The sequence below is a fragment of the Epargyreus clarus genome, unplaced genomic scaffold, assembly GCF_041222505.1.
Source record: "Epargyreus clarus isolate Ecla_fem2 unplaced genomic scaffold, WU_Ecla_fem_2.2 ptg000004l, whole genome shotgun sequence".
NCBI classification, from domain to species: domain Eukaryota; kingdom Metazoa; phylum Arthropoda; class Insecta; order Lepidoptera; family Hesperiidae; genus Epargyreus; species Epargyreus clarus.
In genome coordinates, this window is record NW_027332212.1 from 10936407 (window position 1) to 10961207 (window position 24801).

At 35.0% G+C, this 24801-nt stretch overlaps 3 protein-coding genes across 3 annotated transcripts; 2 read left to right on the plus strand and 1 right to left on the minus strand.

Annotated features, from left to right (window-relative positions):
• The first annotated feature begins 39 nt into the window (after positions 1 to 39).
• On the plus strand, positions 40 to 6643 carry Rnb (BTB/POZ domain-containing protein Rnb). The gene is made up of 12 exons (XM_073093279.1): positions 40 to 406; positions 890 to 1116; positions 1334 to 1562; positions 1964 to 2132; positions 2365 to 2535; positions 2752 to 3131; positions 3396 to 3732; positions 4203 to 4373; positions 4743 to 4989; positions 5355 to 5463; positions 5549 to 5694; positions 5850 to 6643. The coding sequence occupies exons 1-12, from the start codon at positions 161 to 163 to the stop codon at positions 6607 to 6609; spliced, it is 3192 nt and encodes a 1063-aa protein (XP_072949380.1). The 5' UTR covers positions 40 to 160; the 3' UTR covers positions 6610 to 6643.
• Positions 6644 to 6908: 265 nt separating this feature from the next.
• sad (Cytochrome P450 family protein sad) lies at positions 6909 to 13919 on the minus strand. The gene is made up of 8 exons (XM_073093282.1): positions 13598 to 13919; positions 12998 to 13193; positions 12491 to 12894; positions 12084 to 12287; positions 11855 to 11991; positions 11368 to 11562; positions 8794 to 9009; positions 6909 to 7048 (listed from the first exon to the last, which is right to left on the minus strand). Exons 2-8 carry the CDS (start codon positions 13159 to 13161, stop codon positions 6935 to 6937), a joined length of 1434 nt encoding a protein of 477 aa, XP_072949383.1. The 5' UTR covers positions 13162 to 13193; positions 13598 to 13919; the 3' UTR covers positions 6909 to 6934.
• A 1040-nt stretch (positions 13920 to 14959) lies between these two features.
• Rpn1 (regulatory particle non-ATPase 1) lies at positions 14960 to 24765 on the plus strand. The gene is made up of 18 exons (XM_073093281.1): positions 14960 to 15098; positions 15186 to 15242; positions 15320 to 15538; positions 15979 to 16064; positions 16264 to 16470; positions 16944 to 17102; positions 17761 to 17890; positions 18155 to 18380; positions 18923 to 19156; positions 20019 to 20167; positions 20572 to 20674; positions 21047 to 21213; positions 21872 to 22025; positions 22375 to 22535; positions 22874 to 23058; positions 23400 to 23605; positions 24284 to 24402; positions 24489 to 24765. The coding sequence occupies exons 1-18, from the start codon at positions 15024 to 15026 to the stop codon at positions 24681 to 24683; spliced, it is 2832 nt and encodes a 943-aa protein (XP_072949382.1). The 5' UTR covers positions 14960 to 15023; the 3' UTR covers positions 24684 to 24765.
• Positions 24766 to 24801: the final 36 nt, after the last annotated feature.

Below are 24801 nucleotides of genomic sequence, written 5' to 3' on the forward strand. Positions count from 1 at the left end.
ACAAAAAGTGGTATTTTCAAATAATAGCAACCTTAATTATGAAAAATCGATTAACGTCAAAAATGACAGATTTTGAAGTTGCGGACGACATTTCAAAAATCCCATTTTTATTTCGTGTAATAAATTGAAAATATTTTTGGATTTGAAGTAATTTTTAAAAATGGATAAGCATCAGATAAAGTCCGTTCTAGATGGACTGAAATCAACATCATCATCGCGTATTCAGGAAGCTTTGATTAGGATAAAGAGTAAAATAATTACGAATGAAAAGGGAATAAAGCTTTTCAGAGATTGTGGAGGTCTAGACTATTTAGTGCCACATCTGCGTAAGCCTAACGAAAGAATTCTAGATATATCTTTAAGTATTCTCGGTAACGTTTGTTTAGAAGAAGAAAGCAGTTTAGCGGTGAGTGTACAAAGTTATGCTTTTTCAGTTTGATCTGCCTTTCAATTTCATTATTTTTCTATTAATTTGCCTAAATAAATAAATAAGAAATTAATAAAGAATATCATATTTATTAAAGGCTCAATGCCTATGAATTTGACTGTATTTCAAAGTGTGAGGAAGAAGAAAGAACAAAAAATAATTGTTAAACTATTCATTGTCATACATATATAAACATACTGTTTACATAAAAACTTAATGTTATGCTTATTTTAGATTATCTTTGTAAATAGACAGATTTATTTCTTAAACGACCAATCTAATAATTATCTAATATTAATTGAATATCTAAAAATATATAATAATATATTTAATACATGTAATGGAATAAGTTCTTTTAAATTCTTAAAAAAAAATTAAGAGTAACTATATATGAATTTTTAGAACTTTATTTTTTAAAACTTTTCTATTAAATAAAGTGGTATAAGTTTAACAAAATTCCAGGTGGGCAGATTGAACATATTTGGACCATTGGTCACCATACTACAGACCGTGAACCGCGACAGTATTATAGGAAGAGCTTGCCGGCTGGTTGGGAACTTAGCACAGAGACAGGTTAATGCTGAAGGCTTACATACACATGGAGTTGTTATTGCGCTCATTACTCTAATTGAAAAAAGAGATAAGAACACTTCATATCCCACTCTTGCAATGGCTGTGAGAGCAATAAGGTATAATGTTTGTTTGTGTCAAAAAAATACAAAAGAAGAGTGTTTAAATTTTCACATGATATTGCTTTTCTTTCAAGAGATTATTAGAAAAAAATTCAAATTTAAATCAGAATTAAACCCAGAACCCTGTGCATGCTATACTGCTATGTAACCACTTGGCCACAATGGTCATCCAATAAATTATCAATAAAATAAGTTATAAATTCTTCTTTTACAGGCAACTATGGATGGTAGTGGAAAAAAGAGACGAAATGCTAGGGTTAAATGCAGTTCGCACAGTATCTATTCTGCTCACAGTGGAGTGTGAATCTGCTGGTATAATAAAATCTTCGAATCAAGACAAAATAGCAGATAGACCCAAAAAGTCCCAGGAGGAATTAATCACTGGAATATTAAAATGCTTAGGATATTTCACTACTTATGCTAACCCTCATTGTGCTGAACAGGTATTATACGCTTTCTATTCTGTCTGCATGTGCAATTGAGATTAGTTACATTTAAACTAGGATGACAATAATAGTAATATAAAATCTAAATTCTACCATAATACAGAGCTTAGTTCTTATATTAAAAATAGCTATTTTTAACGTTAATTTATATCATAAGATACAGAATATTGATATACATCCATATACATTAATTTCAAATATACTAAGCAAAAAAAAATTATGTGCTTAATTAAAAAAATGTATGTGATTGACAAGAAGTAATTTCATTGTCTTCATCTATGTGCTACTTCATGGTCAATTGTGTTTACAATTCTGTAGTAGTAATGTATATGTATTTATGGTAATGTATATTATGTTTGTCTAATGATATTTACGTCATTTAATACTCCGTTTTACAGATTCAAGGTGATGGCAGAGGATATCAATGTTTAGTGGCCTTAACAAACACTTATGAGAGTTTAGCATTAAAATGCCTTATGAATCTTTGTTATTTATCAACTTGCCGGCCTCTCTTGGGGACTGCTGGATTTGTAGAATGTCTTGTTGGGATACTAGAAAAAATTTCAGGTAATTGTTTTACATCTAGTTTATCTTTTTATTCAATCTTTTCTTAACAGACCATGTCTTGTATAGATGACAAAGATCTAAGAGTTTCATAATTTTGAGCAGTTCTATCATGTTTTTGAAGACTTTTACGGATATATGTATATTTAATTTGTTACAATTACAACAATTTTTCATAACAAGCTCATTATTTGAAAACTTTAATATTTATACATATTATTTGATATGATTTCAGAATCGTCGTTATGGCCAGATGGGGCTGCAAAGGCTCTTTCGCATCTCAGCGGCGACTCCGTGAACCGCGCGCGGTTACGTCACTGCGGAGGCCTACGACTGCTCATAGCGGCCGCGAAGGACAACGCCAACGCGATGCCAGCCTTACTACAATATGTTTTTGATGATATTGGTATGTATACTTTCGGACCGTAAAGACGACGGATTTTACGTAAACTGGTGCAAGTGCGTTTTCACAACTTTACAGTAGAGCGATTTGAATGTTCTAATGCGTGTAACTTTAACATAGGTTGTTACTATTACACAAAAATGTGTGTGAAAGTTGTATATAGTTCTATAGCAGTTCTGTTATGTTTTGCACCAATTAAAATCAAAATTAAAATTTCAGCATTTCAAATACTCATCAATGAAGGTCTTGTCGGACTGCTCACAGATAAACTCGTTAATTACCTTAGTACAATGGAATATGAGCACAATACCAAACAAGTTGAACCTGAAAGTAAACCAAATACAGAACCAATTATTCCAGTTAGAACACCTCTTCTTCAAAATCATACAGAGGGTTTATTAAAGAGAAGAAGACAAACTTCCACATCAACTGCAGATGAATTAAAGGTTGTGATAGAGAGAGACAACATGATTGTGGGGTTTCTGGATAATGTTGTCAGTGATGCAACAGATGACAGCCAAAGCGGGGATGAAAATAGTCACTCATATCGCAAATGTTTAAAGAGATCTAGGGACTTGTCCCCTGAGACATCTAGAAAGGTATTAAATCTTTTGTATCATATACTTTTCTTTAGTGTGTAACTGTTTCCTATCCAGATCCCACTAGACTGAAGGGGTTATATAGTATATAGTATACTAAGTAAGTTCCAGTATGGGTTTCCAGTATGGCTGTACAGTCAGTGTGTGGCATTAGATCCTGACTGAAGCTCAAACTTAGGGTCTAAAATTCATGCCCCTGAGTTATTACTTACATTGTTTTAACTTGAGATTATCTCTATGATAGACTTTATTTTTACTTTTCAGAAAACACAAGTAATAAAGATGGCATCAAAAGATTGGTCTGCCGGTGTCTACTGGGAACCTAAGAGCCCTGAATGGCCATCAAGCTCACAGCATTTGCCTCGTATCATGAGCCCTGACAGACTTGACCATGCCCCTGTTTCTCCCCACTCAGATAGCAATAACTCAGCATTCAGCCCTGAATACCGAGGGTCTAGCAGCAAACGCGCCAGGTGGGACTGGAGCTCTGAATCAGGATTTAGTACAGGCGAGGGTAGCTCTACTTCACCCTCCTGGGCGGAGTATCCATGGAGTCCTAGCAGCTCAGCAAGTCCCAAGTCTCCATTTAGTGTTAATGATGGTAATAAAATTATTATATTAAGAAGTATTAACTTCCAGTAACTTAAATTTTCAAACTATCAATATAATACCGAAATATGTATGTATAATGTACATGTAAGTAAATTTTTACGTATCTTGCCGACATGGGTTTTTGCATAGTATTTGTTTTGTTTATTTTAGAAGGTATTTAATATTGCATACACATGAACACATCAATCAACTGATATTACGTCAGCATCGTCAAATGATGATAACCATACAGAGAGGGTGGATAAAGGGAATGCTGTGTGGAGCTGTGAATGTAGAGAGCGTATTACTGCAGTACTGGCCGATAGTTGATTCTAGGGTGCATGTTCAATACCACCTTCCATACGCTGTATTAAACCTTGCGAAAATCCATAACGTCCATAAAGTTTAGCATGAAATGGTTTGATTTCTTATTTTACGAGAAGGAACATAGTATGAGACAAATTTTTTGTATTTTTGCAGATAGTTCAGATTCTGAGATATCGGGCAGGTATTCACCGGTCTGCAGTGAGGTTGAAGTTGATGTGGATAATGACGGCGCAGCGGCTCTGGCTACCAGCAGTGTCGTGGTTGACGTAACCCATGACTTGGACGAACTTATTGTAGATGATGAAGAGGATTCTCCTTTGAAGGGTTTGTTTGTTCTAATTTATGCCACAAAGATACCATTACATGTGCTTGTCAAGAAGCGCGTAGGTATAATTAGCCGCTGACTGTTGACCCGATGCGAACTCTAAATTCATGCTAACAATATTATGCTAGACTACGCATAAGGTGTTTGTGGATTATCGGTTTGGTGTGAACGAAAGTTAAATATCAATAAAAAATCTAACATTCAGCTACTGTTACCTCCAATTATCTCCAAGTTTTACTTATTTTACCTTTACATTAACTACTTCCACAAAGAAGCGTGTCCATACCTCTGTTTATGGCATCTAGTATAATACTGCAGGGAAATCGTGGGATATTTCGGCAAATTATATTTTTTCTTCCTTCTTACAGAGGACGATGTGTCTGCAGAGCTTGATACTGCAGCAAATTCCTCAAGCATTGGCTGTGTCTTAATATTGCTGTTCTGCGTGTCAGCCGGCGCCTGTAACGCTCAGAATAACCTCCGTGAAGAACCCCCAAGTAATAATACTCTAGAGCTGTTGACAGGGAAAGAGTGTATCAATGCTTTGCTTGACTACGTCCAAAGATGCAAGAGGCCGTTAGGAAGAGCGGCACGGATTCTGGCTAAGGTTTTCAGGTAAATATGATTCAATGAAAGTAGTAGAACCCTGTGTGGTTCAACTCCGTCACCATCGCCACTCGTATTTCTGCTTTATAACAGCAGTGTTAAAAACTGCTGTATTCTGGATTGAAGGGTGTCGTAAGAGAGACATATTTTTCCGAGGCATTCAAGCTTAGTTCTCATCTTATAAGGGATTGATTATAAATGTTCATGTGCGGCAGCACCCACTTACTATCAGGTGGACTGCATGCTTATCAGCTATTCTTATAAAATATTAAAAAAAATCGCAAAACGGCAGTCAGTATTTTTGGTCATTATGCAGTTATAATATTTTTAAAATCTTCACATGTGTATTTATTTATATAAGATTTTTTTTGCAGCAACACCTTATGTCTGATGAGTATACTTAAACATAGGCTGGCATTAAGATTACATGAGATGTCAGTAACCTCCAAACATCCACCAGCTAAGTGTATTCAATGTAAGCAAGTATGTATCATAAACTCTATCTTAACTACATCTAATTTTAAATTATATGAAGACTCGTTTTTTAATAAGTGGTTATTAATTTCAGATTTCAAGACTAAGTTCCAAATATTTAGCACAACTATCAATTTTAGCTGAATCAAGTTATGGCATAGGAGAAATAAGTTATCAGTTATTAAAAGGCAGTTCATACATGAAGGAAACTTTGTGTCTTACTCTACCATATATTGTAAGGTAAGGAAGAAATATTTGTTTTTTATGTTTTTGCTAATTTTTATTGCTTATTGGATATCCAACTCATTCTGAGTATATAAATGTATAGGAGACTAATACTTCAATAGATATTTATCACAGTTGCATCTTTAAACTATGTTATTTATTTTTTACAGAACTGAAAAGCCATTGAAGAAATACTTTGTAGATTGTAGTGCCCTGAACTTATTACTCCAAATTATTAACGAATCAAAAGAAGACATACATCATTGTGTTGTTGCTTTAACGAAACTAGCAAATAATGTGCACATTAAGGATCCCAAAATTCTTGAAAAAAGGTACAAAGAAAAAGTGTACATTGAATATGACCCAATACTGGACAATCTATCGAAAGATGATATTGTTACTTTTGAGCTGGATGATTCATCAACAGTGAAGGCCAACAAAGTGTTCCTATGTCAAAATTCTGATGTTTTCTCTGCTATGTTGATGGGACAGTTCAAAGAATCAGTTGAAAAATGTGTAAAGTTAAAAAATGTTACGAAACCGGCTCTAGAGTATCTCTTCACTCTTTTACATTGTGGTGTAAACAATCCTAAAAGTGAAGTTAAAATCTTTCCAATGGCCATTGAATTGGAGATCAATTTGGAGGTCTTACTATTAGCAGACAGGTTTTTGTTCGACAGATTAAAAGAATTACTGTCTAGTGCAATTCTACAATTCCAATTGACACCTGAGAATGCTGATAAGATTTACATTTGGTCACTGAATGAGGGTATGGGATTCTTATGTGTGGAATCTGTAGCGTATTTGTTAACAGGTAAGATGTGTGACACAGATAGAGTACAATCATTCCAAAATATTCTCCACCTACAATATAGAGATCAATGGCTCGATGACATCAGATCAATCATATGGAGACAGTTACACAAATAATTGTTTAATATATCTAGTGTAATTCATGTGATATACCTTTAAGAAGGCTTAATCTTTATGATTGTGGGAACAAGTCCCATGGAGTTATAGGACCTCTTTTAATGTGTTCTTCCAATTTATTGTTGATTCTATAGTTATCTTGATGCATTTAATATATTTTTACTATTAAGTTGTTCATTAATTAAGTTATACATATAAAATTGTAAATAAAATGTAAATTTAGGAAATAAAAATTTATTTTAGGCATACATTGTACATTTCTACATGTAATAAAAGTTATTGACATAGGTAATTATATAACTTTATTCTTATATTCACTCATATATTACTTTCTAGTGCTTAAAATCAATTTTATGGACTTATTTGGAATTAACACTTGTGAAGTAATAGCCTTTACATCTGAATCATTTGAACATTTAAATTCAAAATTATTCACCACCTGTAACAAGTTAATCTTTATGAACTTTGGAAACACACAACATAACTATAAAAAAGTCAAACTGTGTTATTAAACCCACCAAATAAATATTTTTACAAATTCATGCATCTTTTCATTTCAAGGACCTTTTATACTGATTTATTTTTATTTCATACTTATAAATATTGTACAATGGTAAGATTTCCACATATTTGTGACAGAAATCACTCTATCCTGTCCTACTGACAAGTATGTTGAATATGTTGTGGTGGTTGTAAAGTTTTCTGAACATATTTATTATGTTAAATTTTTGTCTACACAGCTTGATGCATTTGGACATATTATAAGTTGGATGAGAGCTTGAGTGAAAACACAAAAAAAAGAGTACATAAAAATATCAAGTTTAAAAAAGCAATAAATAACAACTTATTTAAAAAGTTGGGTTCTTATTCTTAAATAGTACATTACGATACGCGTGGCCAAAGTAGCCTATTTTTGCACGGCGTGAAGTTAGCGCCCGAGCGCAGCGAGGGTGCTAAACGCCGTGCAGATAATAGGCTACTTTTGTCACAAGTATCGTATACTATTTTATAGCTCGTGTGACATAAACCCGCTTATACTTGTGAAGAAATATGAAAAAATACGATAATTATTTTAAATTACAATAAAAAAGTGACACAACCAAAACCATTGAAATTTAGAAAATTTAGTAATTATTCTGCTCTTGTGATAAAGACAAATCTAACACCACACATATGTCGACATCTATCAAGCCATTTAGGCTACATACAGGCGTCTAGACCAATGACTTATAATGGGAACTCCACCTAAACGTATTAAAGAAACATATGATAAGCAATCACATAATGTACTAATACATAACTAATACTAGTGATACAGTAGAAAATCGATTATCCGGACCTCAGTTATAAATATCCGCGATTATTCGGATTGAGAAACGTGAACAAGTAACTTTGTAATAACCCTTACAGATCAGCCACATTTTGTGTGACATGTGCATTTAAATTCCGGAAAGTCGTCAAATCGCAACAAAATAGTTACTATAAAAAACAAAAACCCGATTGCTAAAAATATAACCTATGTTATCGCCACAATTTAGACCAATCCAACGACACATCATGTATCAAAATTAGTGAAGTCGTTTGAGTTTGCCAAAGAATGAAAAATACATACGTAACAAACATATAGTCGAAAAACATCACCTTCCTAAATCGGTTTAAATAGCTTTTCTTCATAAACTCAATTATCCAAATTTTCGATAAATCGAATGCCACAAATACGACAACAAATAGGTCGCTTAGTCGAGATTCTACTGGAGTAGTATTATGGCTAATTTTGATAATGATTCCTAATTTAAATATCTCCTACTATGGTGTGTAGCGAAAATACACAGTCAAAACAATCAATAAAATTCGTAAAGCCCAATAGTTAGTCTTATAGTGATGCTATTGCTTAGTATGTACACAATGGCAAAAACATTTATAAATACGTCCAAAATAAAATATTAAAAGAATTATAGCTTTAAACAAAATACTCATTACTCACTTTTAATTTTTAAATGGCATTTAAAAGTATGAAACGTTCATAGCTATGTTTATTTTTTACAACTGTGAGGGTAGTGTATTAATATTCGTACGGTGTAAAAATCGGCTACTTTGGACACAGAAATGCGTGGCTAAAATGCGGGTTTAGGTCACAGAGTGCTATAAAATATTATAAATTATTGTCACATTGAAAGTCCTCACCTGACTTATTATCTCAATGAGTTGTATCATTGCAATTTTTTTACCAATGCAAGACCTGGCTCCAAGTGCAAAAGGCAGTGATGCAGAAGGTACATGATTGGTTAGAGAGGCTCTCCGTGGGTCATTTCTATCCCACCTATATGGCAAGAATGAGTTTGGATTACTGAAATATTGCTCATCACGTCCTGATGTATAAATTGAAGCTATTATTGGTGTCTGAAATAGAATCATGAATATAAATATGAAAATGTACTTTTAATCTCACATACCCAGTTAAATAAAAAAAGGGTGCAACAAAATTCTCTTCTTTTTTTTTTATAATCATCAAATAATATTTTTAAAAATATCAACACATATATTAATATTTAATAATGGGTTAATATTAATAATATAGAAATAATAAAATACATGTAAGTTAAGTGTGATTTAATTTAAAACTAGATATAGATTATAAATACAATAATACATTTATTCTATTTTCCTAGGTCTTCTTGTAATAGTATGAATAATTTCTTGTTTAATGTGTCTATAAGGATCTTCAAGTTCACTAGGAGCTTCAGGAATCTTCATCTTTCTTCTCATTGTAGGTGATAGAAGGAACAAGTTTTGAGCTAGACCAAATGAGCTTGATGTAACCCAGTACAAGCATAAACAGGAGGGAACATTGGCTGCCACTGGTATCATTACTATGGAAAATATTCTGAACCCATTAGTAAAGATTTTGTATAGTCTGGATGGTGCTCTGAGCTTTGACATTCTCTGCAGCTCAATTATAGCCAAGTTTGTCACCCCAAATGCCACTGGTAAAATGTAGGAATGGTCAGGAACAGTCAAGTTTGGGAACCAGCTTATTCCACCAACAGATAGTTCCAGAAATGTTATCATGCTGGATGCACACTCAGGTTGCATGTACACGAGGTTTCGGAGGGCAAATGACATGCACACCCATAAGGGAATTTGAAACCATATCACTAAGCTGGCTTTGAATGGATGGCAGTTGTCTCGTTCAACAAGGTTTCTCCATTGCTTTTTTAGAGACCGCTTAAACAGTCCTATAGCTTGCTTGTCTGTTAGATTATACATCTTTCTAGCTATCGCAGTCTCCTTCTTCAGTTCGTCTACCATATCTTTTAGTTCCAATCCAATGTTCTCTACTTTGGCTAAAATGTAGTTTTGATACACACTAAGTGGTAAAGTGATAAGTGCTCGTATAAGTACTGTCGAAGCTACGATCGTAGCCCACCAAGTTAATCCTGTTACATCATGGAAGTATAACAATCCGTCTTGCATTACACTCACAGGATAACTGTTAGATATACTTGTGTATAACTCTGCTTGCCATTTGACTATTCCTTCGAGAGATAAATGTCTCTTGTTTATCAACAATGGTTGAAATTGAGCTTGTTTTTGTTTATTAAATTTGTAGTCATTTGGTACCGGTTTTTGTAATCCTACGCTGCTTATAATACTATAGCTACGATAATTAGGTTTTAAATAATAAATTTTAAGTCTTGATATATATTTACAGTAATTCATTTTATATATATATTATTACATAACAAAAAAATATAGTTTTACTAATAAATACTCTGCAGAAAATAGAAAATGAATAGGTAACATAACCTATTACTAATAGTCTGAACTCTGAATTAGTCTGATTTGAAATGTCAAAGTCAAAATCAATATTCTACTGACATTAGATGTCACGTAACTTAAATAGTCAATGAAATCGTATTAAGTTCTGCCAAAAAAGTTTAAAATATATAGGCTAATGCACATATTCTACTAAACACGTCTTATATTGAGTACATTTCTTCAAAGTTACAAATATTTTTAAATTCGTTTTATTCGAACAATGAAAACGCTTTCGGCTATGATGATCTTAAAGATTGTTTGTCTCATGACGTCACACAATGCATAAACTGATTATTAGTTTATATACATTGTGACGTCTTGAGCTCAATAGAATCTGGATTCAATGCAAAGAGTTTATCACAATCACGAGTAGATTAGTACTTTCTGCTTTCATAAATCTAACTTTCATGATTAAAAATAATCGTCAACAGAAGGAGAATACAAGTAATAGAAAGAAAAGTTAAAAATGATTCTCTACAACCATCCACTTTAAGACGTAATATTTAGATATTTAGATTGTTTAGGCTTTAACTTTAAAAAAGCTTTAAAAAAGTACACTATAAAAATTGAAGTATATTTTTTTTGTTAAATATTAAATTCATTATAAAATAAAATAAAACTTATTATTCCCCTTAAGGAGGCCCTACACGAGAAAGAAGCATGATATTTAAGTGATTAATATTTAAGATTTACTGTTGTTTAATAACAAACAAAATCTAAATAATAGATTAATACGAGGTGCATCTGCCGCAAGTGTCATATAAGTTATATTCATATTATTAGCCCCTAACTTTTGTCTTACTTTAATCCATTTCGTCCATAATATTTTTGTCCCGATAAAATATTCTATTGCCGTATCATAAATTCAATTATACTTAAAAATACACATCTAAAAATAAGTTCTCGGTATTAAATGTCAAATAATAAGTAAATACTTACACCTTCCTTTAGCTTGTACTGCCCTAAATAAGATTCTTTTAGTAAATGTCTTGTTAGAAATGGCGCTACAGGAAACAATCTCATTGATTCCTTTACAACGTTTTTAATAAAGGGCTTTCCTTTCTGACGTATTTCATCAATTACGTCTTTGTTTTTTGAGAGCAACAAAAGTATCCAAAGTGTAGTATAAGCAGTCTGCAAGGAGATAATAGAAATATTATTTTGATTTAGTTACACCCAGACCAAAAGGAATACTGATTATTTCCGTTAGGATATTAAGAATATCTTCAATGATTGTTAAAAGAAGGTCTCAATTGAGATGAAAAAGTGAAGCTACTAATTTTAAATCCAACCGAAAGCATTTTCCAGCCCTTAAAAATGTCGAAGAGTACAGTAGAACTGATGCATAGAACGCTTTATAGTAAGGTTTAATTCGTCGGTGTAGTGGACTTTTATCGGTTTAGAGTCGTCCACAATATTTACGTACCGTATCTCCTGCTGCGATGATAAAATCTCCGACAATTCTTGTAATTGTTTCATTGTTTATATTTTCACCAGTAAGTTTATTTATGAGCCCATTATTTCCATCCATGTTTTTTAACATTTCCATCGAGATTTTGTGAGCTAAAATAAGGTTAAAATGTAATAAAAACTTCATTTTGATTTACATAATGCAAAATGGTTAGTTTTCTGCATAAAATGAAGATAAAACTTACCCAAAAATAACGATAAATCTACACTCTCTTTAAAATCTCTCCAGGCCTTTAAATTTAGACGCTGATACCAATGCACAGGAAACCCATATAATTTGGTAGTGGTTTGAAATATTTTTTTCACCGAATCCGAAAATATTCCTAGAAGCTCATCGTTATGTCGATTTGTTTTCATCGATGAATTACCGAGCAGAATGCTGATAATAACTGTAAAAACATGCAAAAAATATTTTACTACGTAATCAATATATTCATATATTGCAACAGGCTCGAAAACAATTGTTTTCTATATAAAAATAAACACACATATTCAAAAATTAACAAGCACACAGCTCCTTAAGAACAGAAACTATCAGTATTACATCTATTACATTTCAGTAGTAGGTACTAATTACAGAATAATATTTTACCCTGTGTTGATAATTTGTAGAGTTCCGATTCTAAATTACTTATTGTATAACCATTTCCAACTTTGTTTTTCCATGTTTGCATAAAACGTTCAATGGTTTTTCGTATAGGATCTTCTAGCCATGTATCACATCCTTCCTTTAATAAATGTTTATTGGCAACGCGACGATTTGTTAACCATTCCTCGCCGTTCATGAAGAAAAGTCCACGCTTAGACCCATACAGTTTCTCATATAAAACCCATGGCTCGGGTAAAATATGTGCCGGATATTTTCCTTCGAGATTAAGAAAAACCGACTTTATTAATACTGGGTCACTTATAAATACCAGATCTGTATTTCCGCCTAATTGATCACAAAATATCGGTCCCAGCTCCTTGTGCCTATCATCGACGTATTCGTGCAATCTGTGTATATTTTATGGAATATTAAAATTTAGTGATGTATTTAAGAATATCAATATATGTTAATTTAATCATACTAAGTTACAATTAGTTCTATAGTTCTTACCTGGTACCTCTACCTGAAAATAGGATATTTAATTTAGTACCAAATACTGGTAACGATTTTGGTCGTGGTATATCTTTAATAGTAAGTAAAGTATCCGATTGCTCAATAGAAATTGCAATTTTTCGCGTTTTAAAGGCCGAAGATATTTTTGCAAGCCGATGCATCGTCGCAAGTAGTACGGCAGATAGATAAATATCTGATGACAATAATAAAAAAAAACTTTAGATACAACTTATTTAAAATTACATTGAAAAGTGTATTTTATAAGCCTGATTTTGTTCAATGTATTCGGTACATATAAGGCTAAACTATTAAACCAGTTTAATTTATACTATTCATAAGTTTAGTGTAGGTATGTGTACCATAAGACTCTTCAATAAGTTTTTAAAATCAAATTACACAATTAAAGATATTTTAAAGATAAATCAATCAAACCAATATCATGCTTCCTCTTATTTGTCTACCCAATAAAAGGAAACTACATGTATTTTTTATATCATGCGATAAAAGTGCAAAGTGTTTGTGGTAGAATTTGGTACAATGTTATACCTACATTTTCAGGGTGTTAATGGTAGGAATAAAATCAATAGCATCACTTACCTATTTGCCACTTCCTAATTTAACATAAAAACATCAAAACCGTTTGATAAGCGTAATATTAAACCTGTAAAACAATTACAAGTAATAATAATCTAGTATCATCGAGGTTTATTAGTAACGTCGAGACTTTATATTATTCTAAGTAGGTAATCAGTTAGTTTATAATTGATTTCTTTTTATTGCACTATTAGCTATCAAAATTATATTGTTTACTGAAAACGGAGATAATAAAACTAGAAACTTCCTCCAACTTGTGGAAGTAAATTCTGCATACGTTATAGCTTCAGTGAATTATGTATTGAACAGACGGCGCTGACCGGTCGCACTCGCATGAAAATATGTAAATAGTTGTTTAGTATAAGAGCAAGTCCAGGTAGTCGAGCATAAATAATGAAACAGTTTTTTTGCAAACAGCTTGGAGACGCATGTTTGAAGATGTTTACGTATTTTCTAAGCTATAATTATTGTTTTTATAAAAATATTTATATATTACTTTAAACAAATCTTTTTGTTTGCTAATTGAACGCCGTTAGTATTTCAACTCGTACAAAATAAATGCGCATGATAATAATTATTCAACAAAAAGGAACAAAATAATTTGGGATACAATTTGTCATCTACTTTGAGGAATCACACGTATGCAGTAGGTACAATATGTACAATAAATATATTGTATATAGGCTGCAGTCGCAGCATCCTGTAGTACCTACTTTGATAAGAGGCAATCTTCAATGACAATAACGTAGTGAGTTAGTGACCTCTAATATTACTATATAGTATTTTATTATACTCTTCGGTAGTACCTGTCGGCCTTCTTTCCATTTATATCTACTTGATTAATTATTATTACTTAATTATAACAGACCTTTTTCTTTATTAATTCTTTGTCCATTAAAAAAGGCATAGTGATTTTATAGAATACCTCAGTGTATTTCACAAAACTCAACTTGTAACTTGCAAGTAGGTAGTAAATTAACATACATAGTTGAAGGTAGAGGGGTGGCTTATTTCAGTATAACAAAATATTTAATTATTCTGAAAGAAATTAGCTAAGGTCGAAGAAATAATGCATATGGGTTTTTTAATTACTATTTAATATAGTAACTATTATCGACGGCTTCTATTGTGTATCCTATCATTCTAATGTGAATTCTTTAGCTAGCTTATGTCTGCGCATGGGACAATAATATGCGGAAATGTGTATTTGTCGCTTTAATATTGCAAAGTATAGTATGAAGGATGGAGAATATCCTAGTCTATGGAAGTTATTTTTTATCTATTATCATTAACGTTTCTTACCAATCTGCTGTGATGCAGTGACTTGTCAAATTTGTTGAGCTTGAGCAAAGAGTAAAATAATCTTGAGAATCATCTACTCATTCATATACTAAGTTGTATTTTGTGGAATTGAAAATAATTATTTAAAATGACGGTGAAAAATAAGCCCGAGGAAGTAAAGAAAGAAAAGACGGAACCGGTAGCCGCAACAACTGATGATTTGGTATGAAATTTATATAGTTTCCGTTTAAATATTATATGGTTATGTGTGCCTGTTGGACTGATCTTACGTTTTCTTTGTATTTTGCAGTCGGAAGAAGATAAACGCCTGCAAGAGGAACTTAACATGCTAGTCGAGAAGCTCACGGTATGACTTTGTCAATAAATTTATATGTTTTGTCAATAAATTGCTCCTATCAAACTTAACCATATAACTTTTTGCAGGGTAATGATGTCGATCTTTATTTTCCGGCCTTACAAATGTTAACTAATCTCATAAGAACTTCTACGACATCTATGACATCGGTCCCAAAACCCTTAAAATTTCTGAGGGAACACTATCCTGCACTAAAGGAAGTATACGAAAAGATCAGCGACGAAAAAACGAAGAAGTTTTGCGCTGATGTCGTGTCAGTCCTTGCCATGGGAGTAAGCGGCACCGTGGTAAGTGTATTGTTAATAAAATGTAAAGTGTTGTTTGTTGAAGAAAAAAGAAATAACACAAAGAAGTCCTTTCTTCCACACCTTAAAAAAAATAATGTGTAAATATATATTTTTGTTTACCATATATAGTCTTTGTGGAACATGAATTAGGTCATTGACAAAATTGATATATAGGTACATTTATAAGTACCTGAGACATTAATTTAATTATTTAAACTTCTATATACTTGGAAATTTTATATAAAATAATCTGTATTGGAGCTTAATGGTGCACCATCATTTAGTGCTCACAGAGAAGAGATGTGTCTGACATAAAAAAATATTGCAACAGAATACAATATACGATAGCATTAAATAAAAATACAGTGAAAATCATTTGTGGTAATAACTACATAGGATAGATGAACTTAGCTTGGTCTATTTATAACTCTATTTTGTAGGATGCAGCTGAGAAAAGAGAATGTCTGAAGTACTGCTTACTTGGAACAATGGCTAATGTCGGTGAATGGGGACATGAATATGTGAGGTAAAGTGTTAAATAAGTATTTGTTTATAAATTGTTGAATTAAACTCTTCGTTGATAATTTTATTGATTAAATCAAGATATAATGAAATTTTTAATCATATTTTATTGAATAAAATCATTAATTAGTTACTTTAACAAAAAAAAAAAATATATTTTATAACCAAAATTGTTATTTGTATTCTAATACATTATAAAACAGGCAATTGGAAGGAGAAATTGCTGAAGAATGGAACATAGAAAATATGGACACACTACTGGCCCTCGTGAGAGATGTGGTGGCCTTCGACATGCAGCACTCGGCTGAGATCCAGGCCTGTGACCTGCTCATGGAAATTGATAGGCTGGACCTGCTCACACAGCACATGGATCAGAGTAACTATCCTCGTGTTTGCCTCTACCTTATTGGGTAAGAAGTATTTGATTATTAGATAGTTAATTGTATCAGGCGTTACTTTGCGGAAATCCATGCTATTAAGTTAAGATTAAAACTACTTCGCAACATTATTTGATTATTATAAGTTTAAAGTTGCAAATAAGCATGTAGTACATATATTGTACAATGGTAAGTGGCCACACATGGATCATATCCTGAGATGAGAGGTTCTTCCTAATTAGAGATTTGTTGCTTCTCCTGAGAAATAAGATTTCTGTCTCATATGCCAGTCATTCAACATGCACATTCTTCCAGCAAAACACACCTGCACCTCACGCTAAAAATAGGTGTAGGTTTAGTTTATGGTGATATGTATGTATTGCCATATGTATACAGTTAATAAGATTTTATAAATGAAGCTGTTTTGCTATTTTATATGGGTGTACTGACTTCACTTTGTATGCTGGTTTTAGTTTAGTTACCTATAAATACAATATTTATTTCAGATGCGCCAGTTATGTGGTAGAGCCAGAGTCCACACAAATCCTGCAAGGTGTGCTAGATACATACCTGCGATTCGGCGAGTACCCTAGAGCATTGCTGGTTGCAATGCAACTGCATGACAAGGCAAAGTGTGAAGAAGTATTCAATGCCTGCAATGATATGTAAGTACCTGTTACCTTTACGTTATTATGTTGTGTTTGAGGTCTGAATCGTTGTTACTTAAGCAATAATTTTTTTAACATTTCCGATGTTTATATTAGTACAGGGGAAAGAAGGAAAAGTGTTGCTTATTTTTGCAAATAAATGGCCCCTTTTAATATTTTTCATATTCATCATCATCATCATCATCATCAACCCATTACTGTCCCACTGCTGGGCACGGGTCTCCTCTCAGAATGAGAAGGATTAGGCCATAGTCCACCGCGCTGGCCAAGTGCGTATTGGTGGACCTCACATACCCTTAAGATTTTTTTTTTTTTATAAATCTCTCAGGTATGCAGGTTTCCTCACGATGTTTTCCTTCACCGTTTAAGCAAGTGATAATTAATTTCTAATACGCACATTAATTTGAAAATCAGAGGTGCGTGCCCTGGGATTTGAACCTCGGACCCCTCGATCGAGAGGCCGCGTTTCTTAACCACTAGGCTATCACTGCTTTTTCATATTCCACTTATGTAATACTTGAATGACCCATTTCAAGCATAATTAAGTGGTTAAGATTTTTATTTACAAAATTACATTTTATTTTCTTAATTTTATCTTCAACTTTATTTTCAAGATTGTAATTAATAGTTTGCTTACACATGTAATTTTTTTTAGGTTAGTCAAGAAACAGCTGTGCTACATGTTAGCTCGTCAATACGTGCCCTTAGAGTTAGAAGATGAGGATCTTCGTACAATACTTTTGAATGCCCACATCAATGATCACTTTTTGAGTTTGGCTAGAGAGGTAAGATTTATTCCACTTTACAAGAACTGTCCGTAAAACATTATTTTCTTATTTAGGTGTTGTCATATTGTAAAATAGGATTTAACTTTGTCATTTTAATAATAGAAAAAAATCAAAACAGTTTAAATTTCGCCTGTCACATTTACCTCTCCAACTTACGACTCTTACAAGATATTCCAAAAGGTTTCTTATACAATTAATACGATTTTTATATGTAAGTATATAGAAAAATAAGGATATATTTCATAAGAATTACATTTTTAGCTTGATATTATGGAACCCAAAACCCCAGAAGAGGTTTACAAAACTTGGCTGGAGTCTGCTGGGTCAGCACTGCGACCATCTCTTCTGGCGGAGCATCCCGTTGACTCTGCTAGGCAAAATCTATCAGCCACTTTTGTAAATGCTTTTGTGAATGCTGGATTTGGTCGCGATAAACTTGTTACCACCGAGGACGGAAACAAATGGATGTATAAGAATAAGGATCATGGTAAATATTACAATTCTTTAAAATATATTCGCACAAAGTGTAAAATCAATCTGTTTGTCTGTCTGTGCACTTCATTTTTAAACACTATTAGAATAAATTATTGAAAGATAAATAGCAAAAAAACATGTATACAATTAACATGTTTTGCATGCCATGCTATGATGCCGTGATAGAAGTGTTATAGTCCGTGTGAAACTGCTAGTTCGCTCTGAATATAGAAACGAATCGCATCGCCATAGCAAATTGTATGACTATACCTGCTCGCGACAACTTCAGAGCGGACTAGCAGCTTGGCGTGGACTATGCTCTAGTAAACTAAATTTCAAGACAACGCATTTGTATATTAGGAACAACAGCAAATCATACTCATCGATCGTCAATACGCGAATTCATTGTGCTACTTGACAAAGAAAGCATCTTCGTAGAAACCATTTTTAATGTATTCTATTTCATTTTATCGCAGTATTTGTCTCTTTTAATATTTTTCAAATGTCAGTGTACCACATTTTTTTACTTAAATATTACATTGTCCTCTTTCGTAGGCATGTTATCAGCGGCGGCGTCGCTCGGCATGATCCACTTGTGGGACGTGGACGGCGGTCTGACGCCGATCGACAAGTACCTGTACACGGCGGACGAGCACATCAAGGCGGGCGCGCTGCTGGCGCTCGGGCTCGTCAACTGCGGCGTGCGCAACGAGTGCGACCCCGCGCTCGCGCTGCTCTCCGACTACGTGCTGCACTCGAGCGCTAATCTGAGGATTGGCAGTGTTTTGGGTACGCATAATTTATTTACTTTTTAAAACTATTTTTATAATTCAGTGTGAGTTATTTAACGTTAGTTACGTAATTTCGTCAATGGTTTGAACGATTTTGATAAAGGTCGCTTGAATTTTTGGGTCGTTTTACCTATACTTAATTATAAGAAATAGGTGCCGAGATTTATTATTTACATTGAATTTGTGAGATTAAAGGTTTTCTAGTATAATATATGAATATCGCCAAACTTTGTCACCATTCGAAATATCCAGCGTTTCACTTCGCAATACGTATATTTTCTATGATGTAGAGGTTTGGTTGAACATTTGTTGCAATTAAAGCAATCTATTATAACATGTTAAAGACAATGTAGGCATTCTTATTTATACAATTAATGTGAGTCGTATTGGAAGAATAAAGGTCACCAGTGTCCTCCCGCGTAAATATCTTATCTTACGTATCTTATAGTGATGGCCCCATTGGATGGTCCTAAAATCGTATATTTACACAGTTAGAGATAATTTGTTTAAGAACTTACATTTATTTTATGATCAACTAATCAGACGAGCATACAGTCCACCTGATGGTAAGTGGCTACTGCCGCCCATGGACATCTGTAATCAACCCCAGATAGGATTAGGTTAGGTTAGGTTAGGTTAGGTATTCCCACCTGAGGTCGGCCACAGATGCGCCGCTACCCCTGAGGACTAAGCTGGAACGCCTCGGAAATGTCTGTCTCCCTTACCACACCCTTCAAACCGGAACACAGCAGCGCCTAACACTGCTGTTATTAGGTAGAAATAGGTGTGGCGGTGGTGCCGTCGGAGTCGAACCACAAAGGGTTCTACCACCTTGATACTGATCCGTTATTGGTATCCAGGTCTGGGCATAGCGTACGCGGGCACGCAGCGCGAGGACGTGCTGTCGCACCTGCTGCCGGTGCTGAGCGACGCGGCCGCGCCCGCCGAGATCTGCGCGCTCGCCGCCGTCGCCTGCGGGCTCATCGCCGTCGGCTCCTGCAACGGTGATGTTAGTCTCGCATTTACGTAAACCACAATGTGGAATTTTATCTTAATCATCTTCATTTTTAATAGACTTAAATCTTAAATGATGATTAATAATGATGAATGATGATGATTAAGTTATTTGTCTATGTACAAAATCATTATTTTCTTTGTTTTTGAACCCTTTAAAACACTTAAATACGTGACTCGAATTTGTTTTACATGAAAAAAACTTTATGAAATAGAATTTTTCGAAAATGATAATTTGTAGTTTCAATAATACTTTACAGGCAATAAAATGTAAACAGGCATACACCTAATTATCTAGCTCTGATAGATTTCATGACTACTTGTACATAGAAATTCGAAATATTAATTGAATTATTATAATGAACTAAGCTTTTGTATTCACATTCCTTAATTTTACAGGTAACATGTGCCATCATTCAGCGCCTTATCGACGACAACAAGGAACTTGTTTCTTCAACTTATGCCAGATTCTTGCATTTGGGTCTCGGTCTGTGCTTCTTGGGTATGTATATTCATTTATGTGTATAACAAACTATTTGTACACGATTATTCCAGTAATCTGCACCGGCATTTTGGAATATGTACTGGAAAATAAGAAAGAAAATGTAAATGATAGAAGTTTAACTTTTTATAAAAATTTGAAATAGATAACAAGGTTACAGTCGACCTTATGTGATCATTCTTGTCTTTGGGTATTTAGCCAACAAGAGAAGGTATTCTACCCGAAGCGAATCACAGACGCATTATCACTTCTAAAGACTAATATGTTCCTCTCATGTATATTAGCTGGTTACCATACTTCAATGAAATGCAGAGCTGCTTCACGCTAGAAACACCTATCTTTGAAAGGAGTATAAAAAAAGTGTTCGTCCAGGTTGCAAGGAGCGCACGGAGGCGACGATGGCGGCGCTGGAGGTGCTGCCCGAGCCGCAGCAGTCGCTCTGCCAGACCACGCTCTCCATGTGCGCGTACGCCGGCACCGGCGACGTGCTCGTCGTGCAACAGATGCTGCACATCTGCTCCAAGCACTATGACACCGAGGTCAGTACCAGACTTTAGAATCGCGCTATGACACCGAGGACAGTACCGGACTTTAGAATCTCGCTATGACACCGAGGTTAGTACCGGACTTTAGAATCGCTTGGTGGGCGCACATTTTATGTGCAATTCCAAAATTTCATTAAAGTCCTACAACACTGAGGTTATGGTAGCCCCGGAGTAGCCGATAGCTGAGCGGTCAGGCTCAGCGGAAGCAAGTTTCACTTTGAAACAACTCATACCTGCATAATTTACAAATATTTACAGCTGATTAAGACCACGTTGAGTCCGCGCCAAACTTCTAGTCCGCTCTGAAGTTGTTGCGCAGGTTTAGCCAGAGAGCCAATCCGGTTGAACACAACTACAAGCATATACTCCGTAGCAACAATAAAGGCACACCAATGCAGCTATACACTGTATAGCTGCCAATGTAGCAGTAACACATCAGTAACCCTGGGCTATAGCGGGCAGTGGACGGGTGCCGGGGGGGTCCCTCCGTCCCGCTAATACCTACAATTTACTGGTGCCACGTTATACATACAAAATTGGTTATACATTAAATTACATTATCGAAAATTAAATTCAAAACTGCAAGTACAATATAGTATTTATAAATAAGGATACTTTGTAGAAAATAAACTACATAAATGTTATATTTTAGAATGAACAATCCTCGACCGAAGACACTGCATTTAAAAAGCAAGACAAGAAAACCGAGTCTAAAGAAAGTAGCAGCAGTAGCAGCGGCAGTGGCAGCGGTAGCGGCAGCGGCAGCAGCAATTCAGCCAGTTCTTCTAAAGATGACAAGACTAAGAGTAAGCTATTTTCATTCCGTTATACTTTATACTATAAATATCTCAAAAAGTTTAACCAACATATGTATAAAGTAAAATTGACTCTTATTGTGCTAGGTGTTTATTCTCACACTATGTTTTCTACTTACCCGCAAATACGAATTTGACCACTAGACAGATTGTTGATTTAGTTCTTCTCATGAATGGACTTTTAAGTGACATAGACAAAATTGTAATAATTGGATGTGATCACGTAGCAATTTGCTTTTTTTATATTTTAGCTTACTTAAAAAATATAAGTAGCCAGTAATACGCAAAAGAAACTGAGTTGTAATAGTAATACTAATTACTGATTATTACGTGCGTGCAGGCAAGTCGTCAAAGGACAGCAAGAGCAAGGAGAAGGAGAAAGAGAAGGAGGCGAACAAGGAGCTGTCGTCGGTGCAGGCGGTGGCCACGCTCGGCGTCGCCGTCATCGCGCTCGCCGAGGAGACGGGCGCTGAGATGTGCACGCGCATCTTTGGACAACTGGTGCGTATATCGACTATGTGATAATAGTCTATCATCGGAGAGTATAGTACAGTACTATATACTATACTGTACTCTCTGTGGATCGACGTCAATGGCACTATGGACTCGCTGGTTCTGTCTAATACCAGTAGTGTCTAACACTGCTTTGTTTTTGTGGCGTGGTTTAGCAGAGATACTTGCAGGAGGTATTGTCGAACGAACTTGTGTATAAAAGGACCACAAAACTGTGGACAGCAAGCATCCAATCACGCAAACCCAAACAATTTTAACACTTTATATTAGTAATAATTATAATACGAATAAATATTACGATTTTTTTATCATTTTTGTTGCAACAGGGCCGTTACGGAGAGCCGGCCGTGCGTCGCGCCGTGCCGCTCGCGATCGCGCTGTGCTCCATCTCGAACCCGCAGCTCGCGGTTATCGACGTGTTGAACAAGTATTCGCACGACTCCGACAACGATGTCGCGTACAACGCCATCTTCGCTATGGGCCTCGTTGGTGCGGGTACTAATAATGCCAGGTGACTATAATATTTTATTGTTATTAGAATAAAATGTGAAATGAATGGTTTATTTGATGTTAGTCCATATCAGTCTAAGCTCATGCATTTTGTATTGCATCTCCTTTAATGCTTGCAAAATGATTACTTAACAGTATATTACGTCGAATTGATTATTGACTTGTTTTTTTCGTAGATTTATTATGACATTGCATAGAATTCATTGAACATTTTAGTCAAATGAAATTGTACTAGACTTCACAACGAAGGAATAAAAATAATTTGAAATATTTATGATTTACATCTCAATCGATTTATAATTCTAATAGTGTTCCAGTGATTATGTATTATGTTATTCTCAGGTTGGCGACGATGTTGCGAGCTTTGGCGCTGTACCACGGCAAGTCGCCCGTGCACTTATTCATGGTGCGACTGGCGCAGGGGCTGTGCCACGCGGGCAAGGGCACGGTGACGCTGTGCCCCGCGCACGCGGACCGCCGCCTCATCAACCAGCCCGCGCTCGCCGGCCTGCTTGTAGTGCTAACCGCCTTCCTCGACTGCAAGAATAGTGAGTACCATTGTACCCTGTTGGATATTCGTCGATAGAATGCTCACCTAGTTTCAATATATTTTTCTGTGACCATCTACCAGTTTGGCCCCACTGTTATTATTTTATAGGAATATAGGTACAAATTCCATCTGTCCCTGTAGTTCCGGGACGAGAGTAGGGTTACGGTATCCCCTGCCTGTCGTAAGAAGCGACTAAAAGGTGGCTTCCGGGGTTGCGGTTGACAAGAGTGGGAGCTCGAACCGCTCGGCTAGAAAGCCCGCGAAGGACGGCGGTATGTGTGGTCGCATACCGTCGAGTACACCAGATGATACCTGGGCGGAGCCCGACGGGGTAACGGGCTAAGAGGACCCCGGTTGAGTTCCTTCGGAGATCCTGGAGTCTTTTGACCGGGGGGTTTTAGTGTGGTAAGAATCCCACATAACTCTGTGTCGCTCCCACGGCACCGGGTATCTTTTGAAGGTTTCCCCTTGATAACGTACACATTCCATCATCGTTACGACATTTAGGGTACATTCCTTATTATAAAGATAAAAGATGTGGATGATCTACAATCTACATTCTGTACAACCCTACATTACTGTAAATCAGTTATCAGTGGTCACAACTAAAAGAAACCATAACATAGGCCTTAAAAATGTTAATACATTTATATAATAAATGGTTCTTCTTTTGCAGTAATTCTTGGCAAATCTCATTATCTTCTGTATGTGCTGGCAACAGCCATGCAACCCCGCTGGCTTGTAACTCTGGATGAAAATCTGCAGCCCCTCAATGTGACCGTACGAGTTGGACAGGTAATTACCAGTACATTATTGTTACATTTTATATTTAAGATTAAATATCCTTTTACATATTAATTTCTATTATAACTTGTTTTCAGGCTGTCGACGTTATTGGTAAGGCGGGAACACCAAAAACAATTGCTGGTTCCCACACACACACCACACCAGTCCTGCTGTCTTTTGGAGAACGTGCAGAATTGGCAACTGATGAGTACATCCCCCTGTCACCAGTCATGGAAGGCTTTGTAATACTGAAGAAGAATGAAGATAGTATTATGGCCTCTGTGCAGTAGAATTTGACTATCTGAATATATTGCTTCTTTTAACATATTATACCTTAATGTCATTTTCTAATAAAATAGGTGTTAAATAACAGTAACATTCTTTTATTTCATAAATCTCCTTTCATAC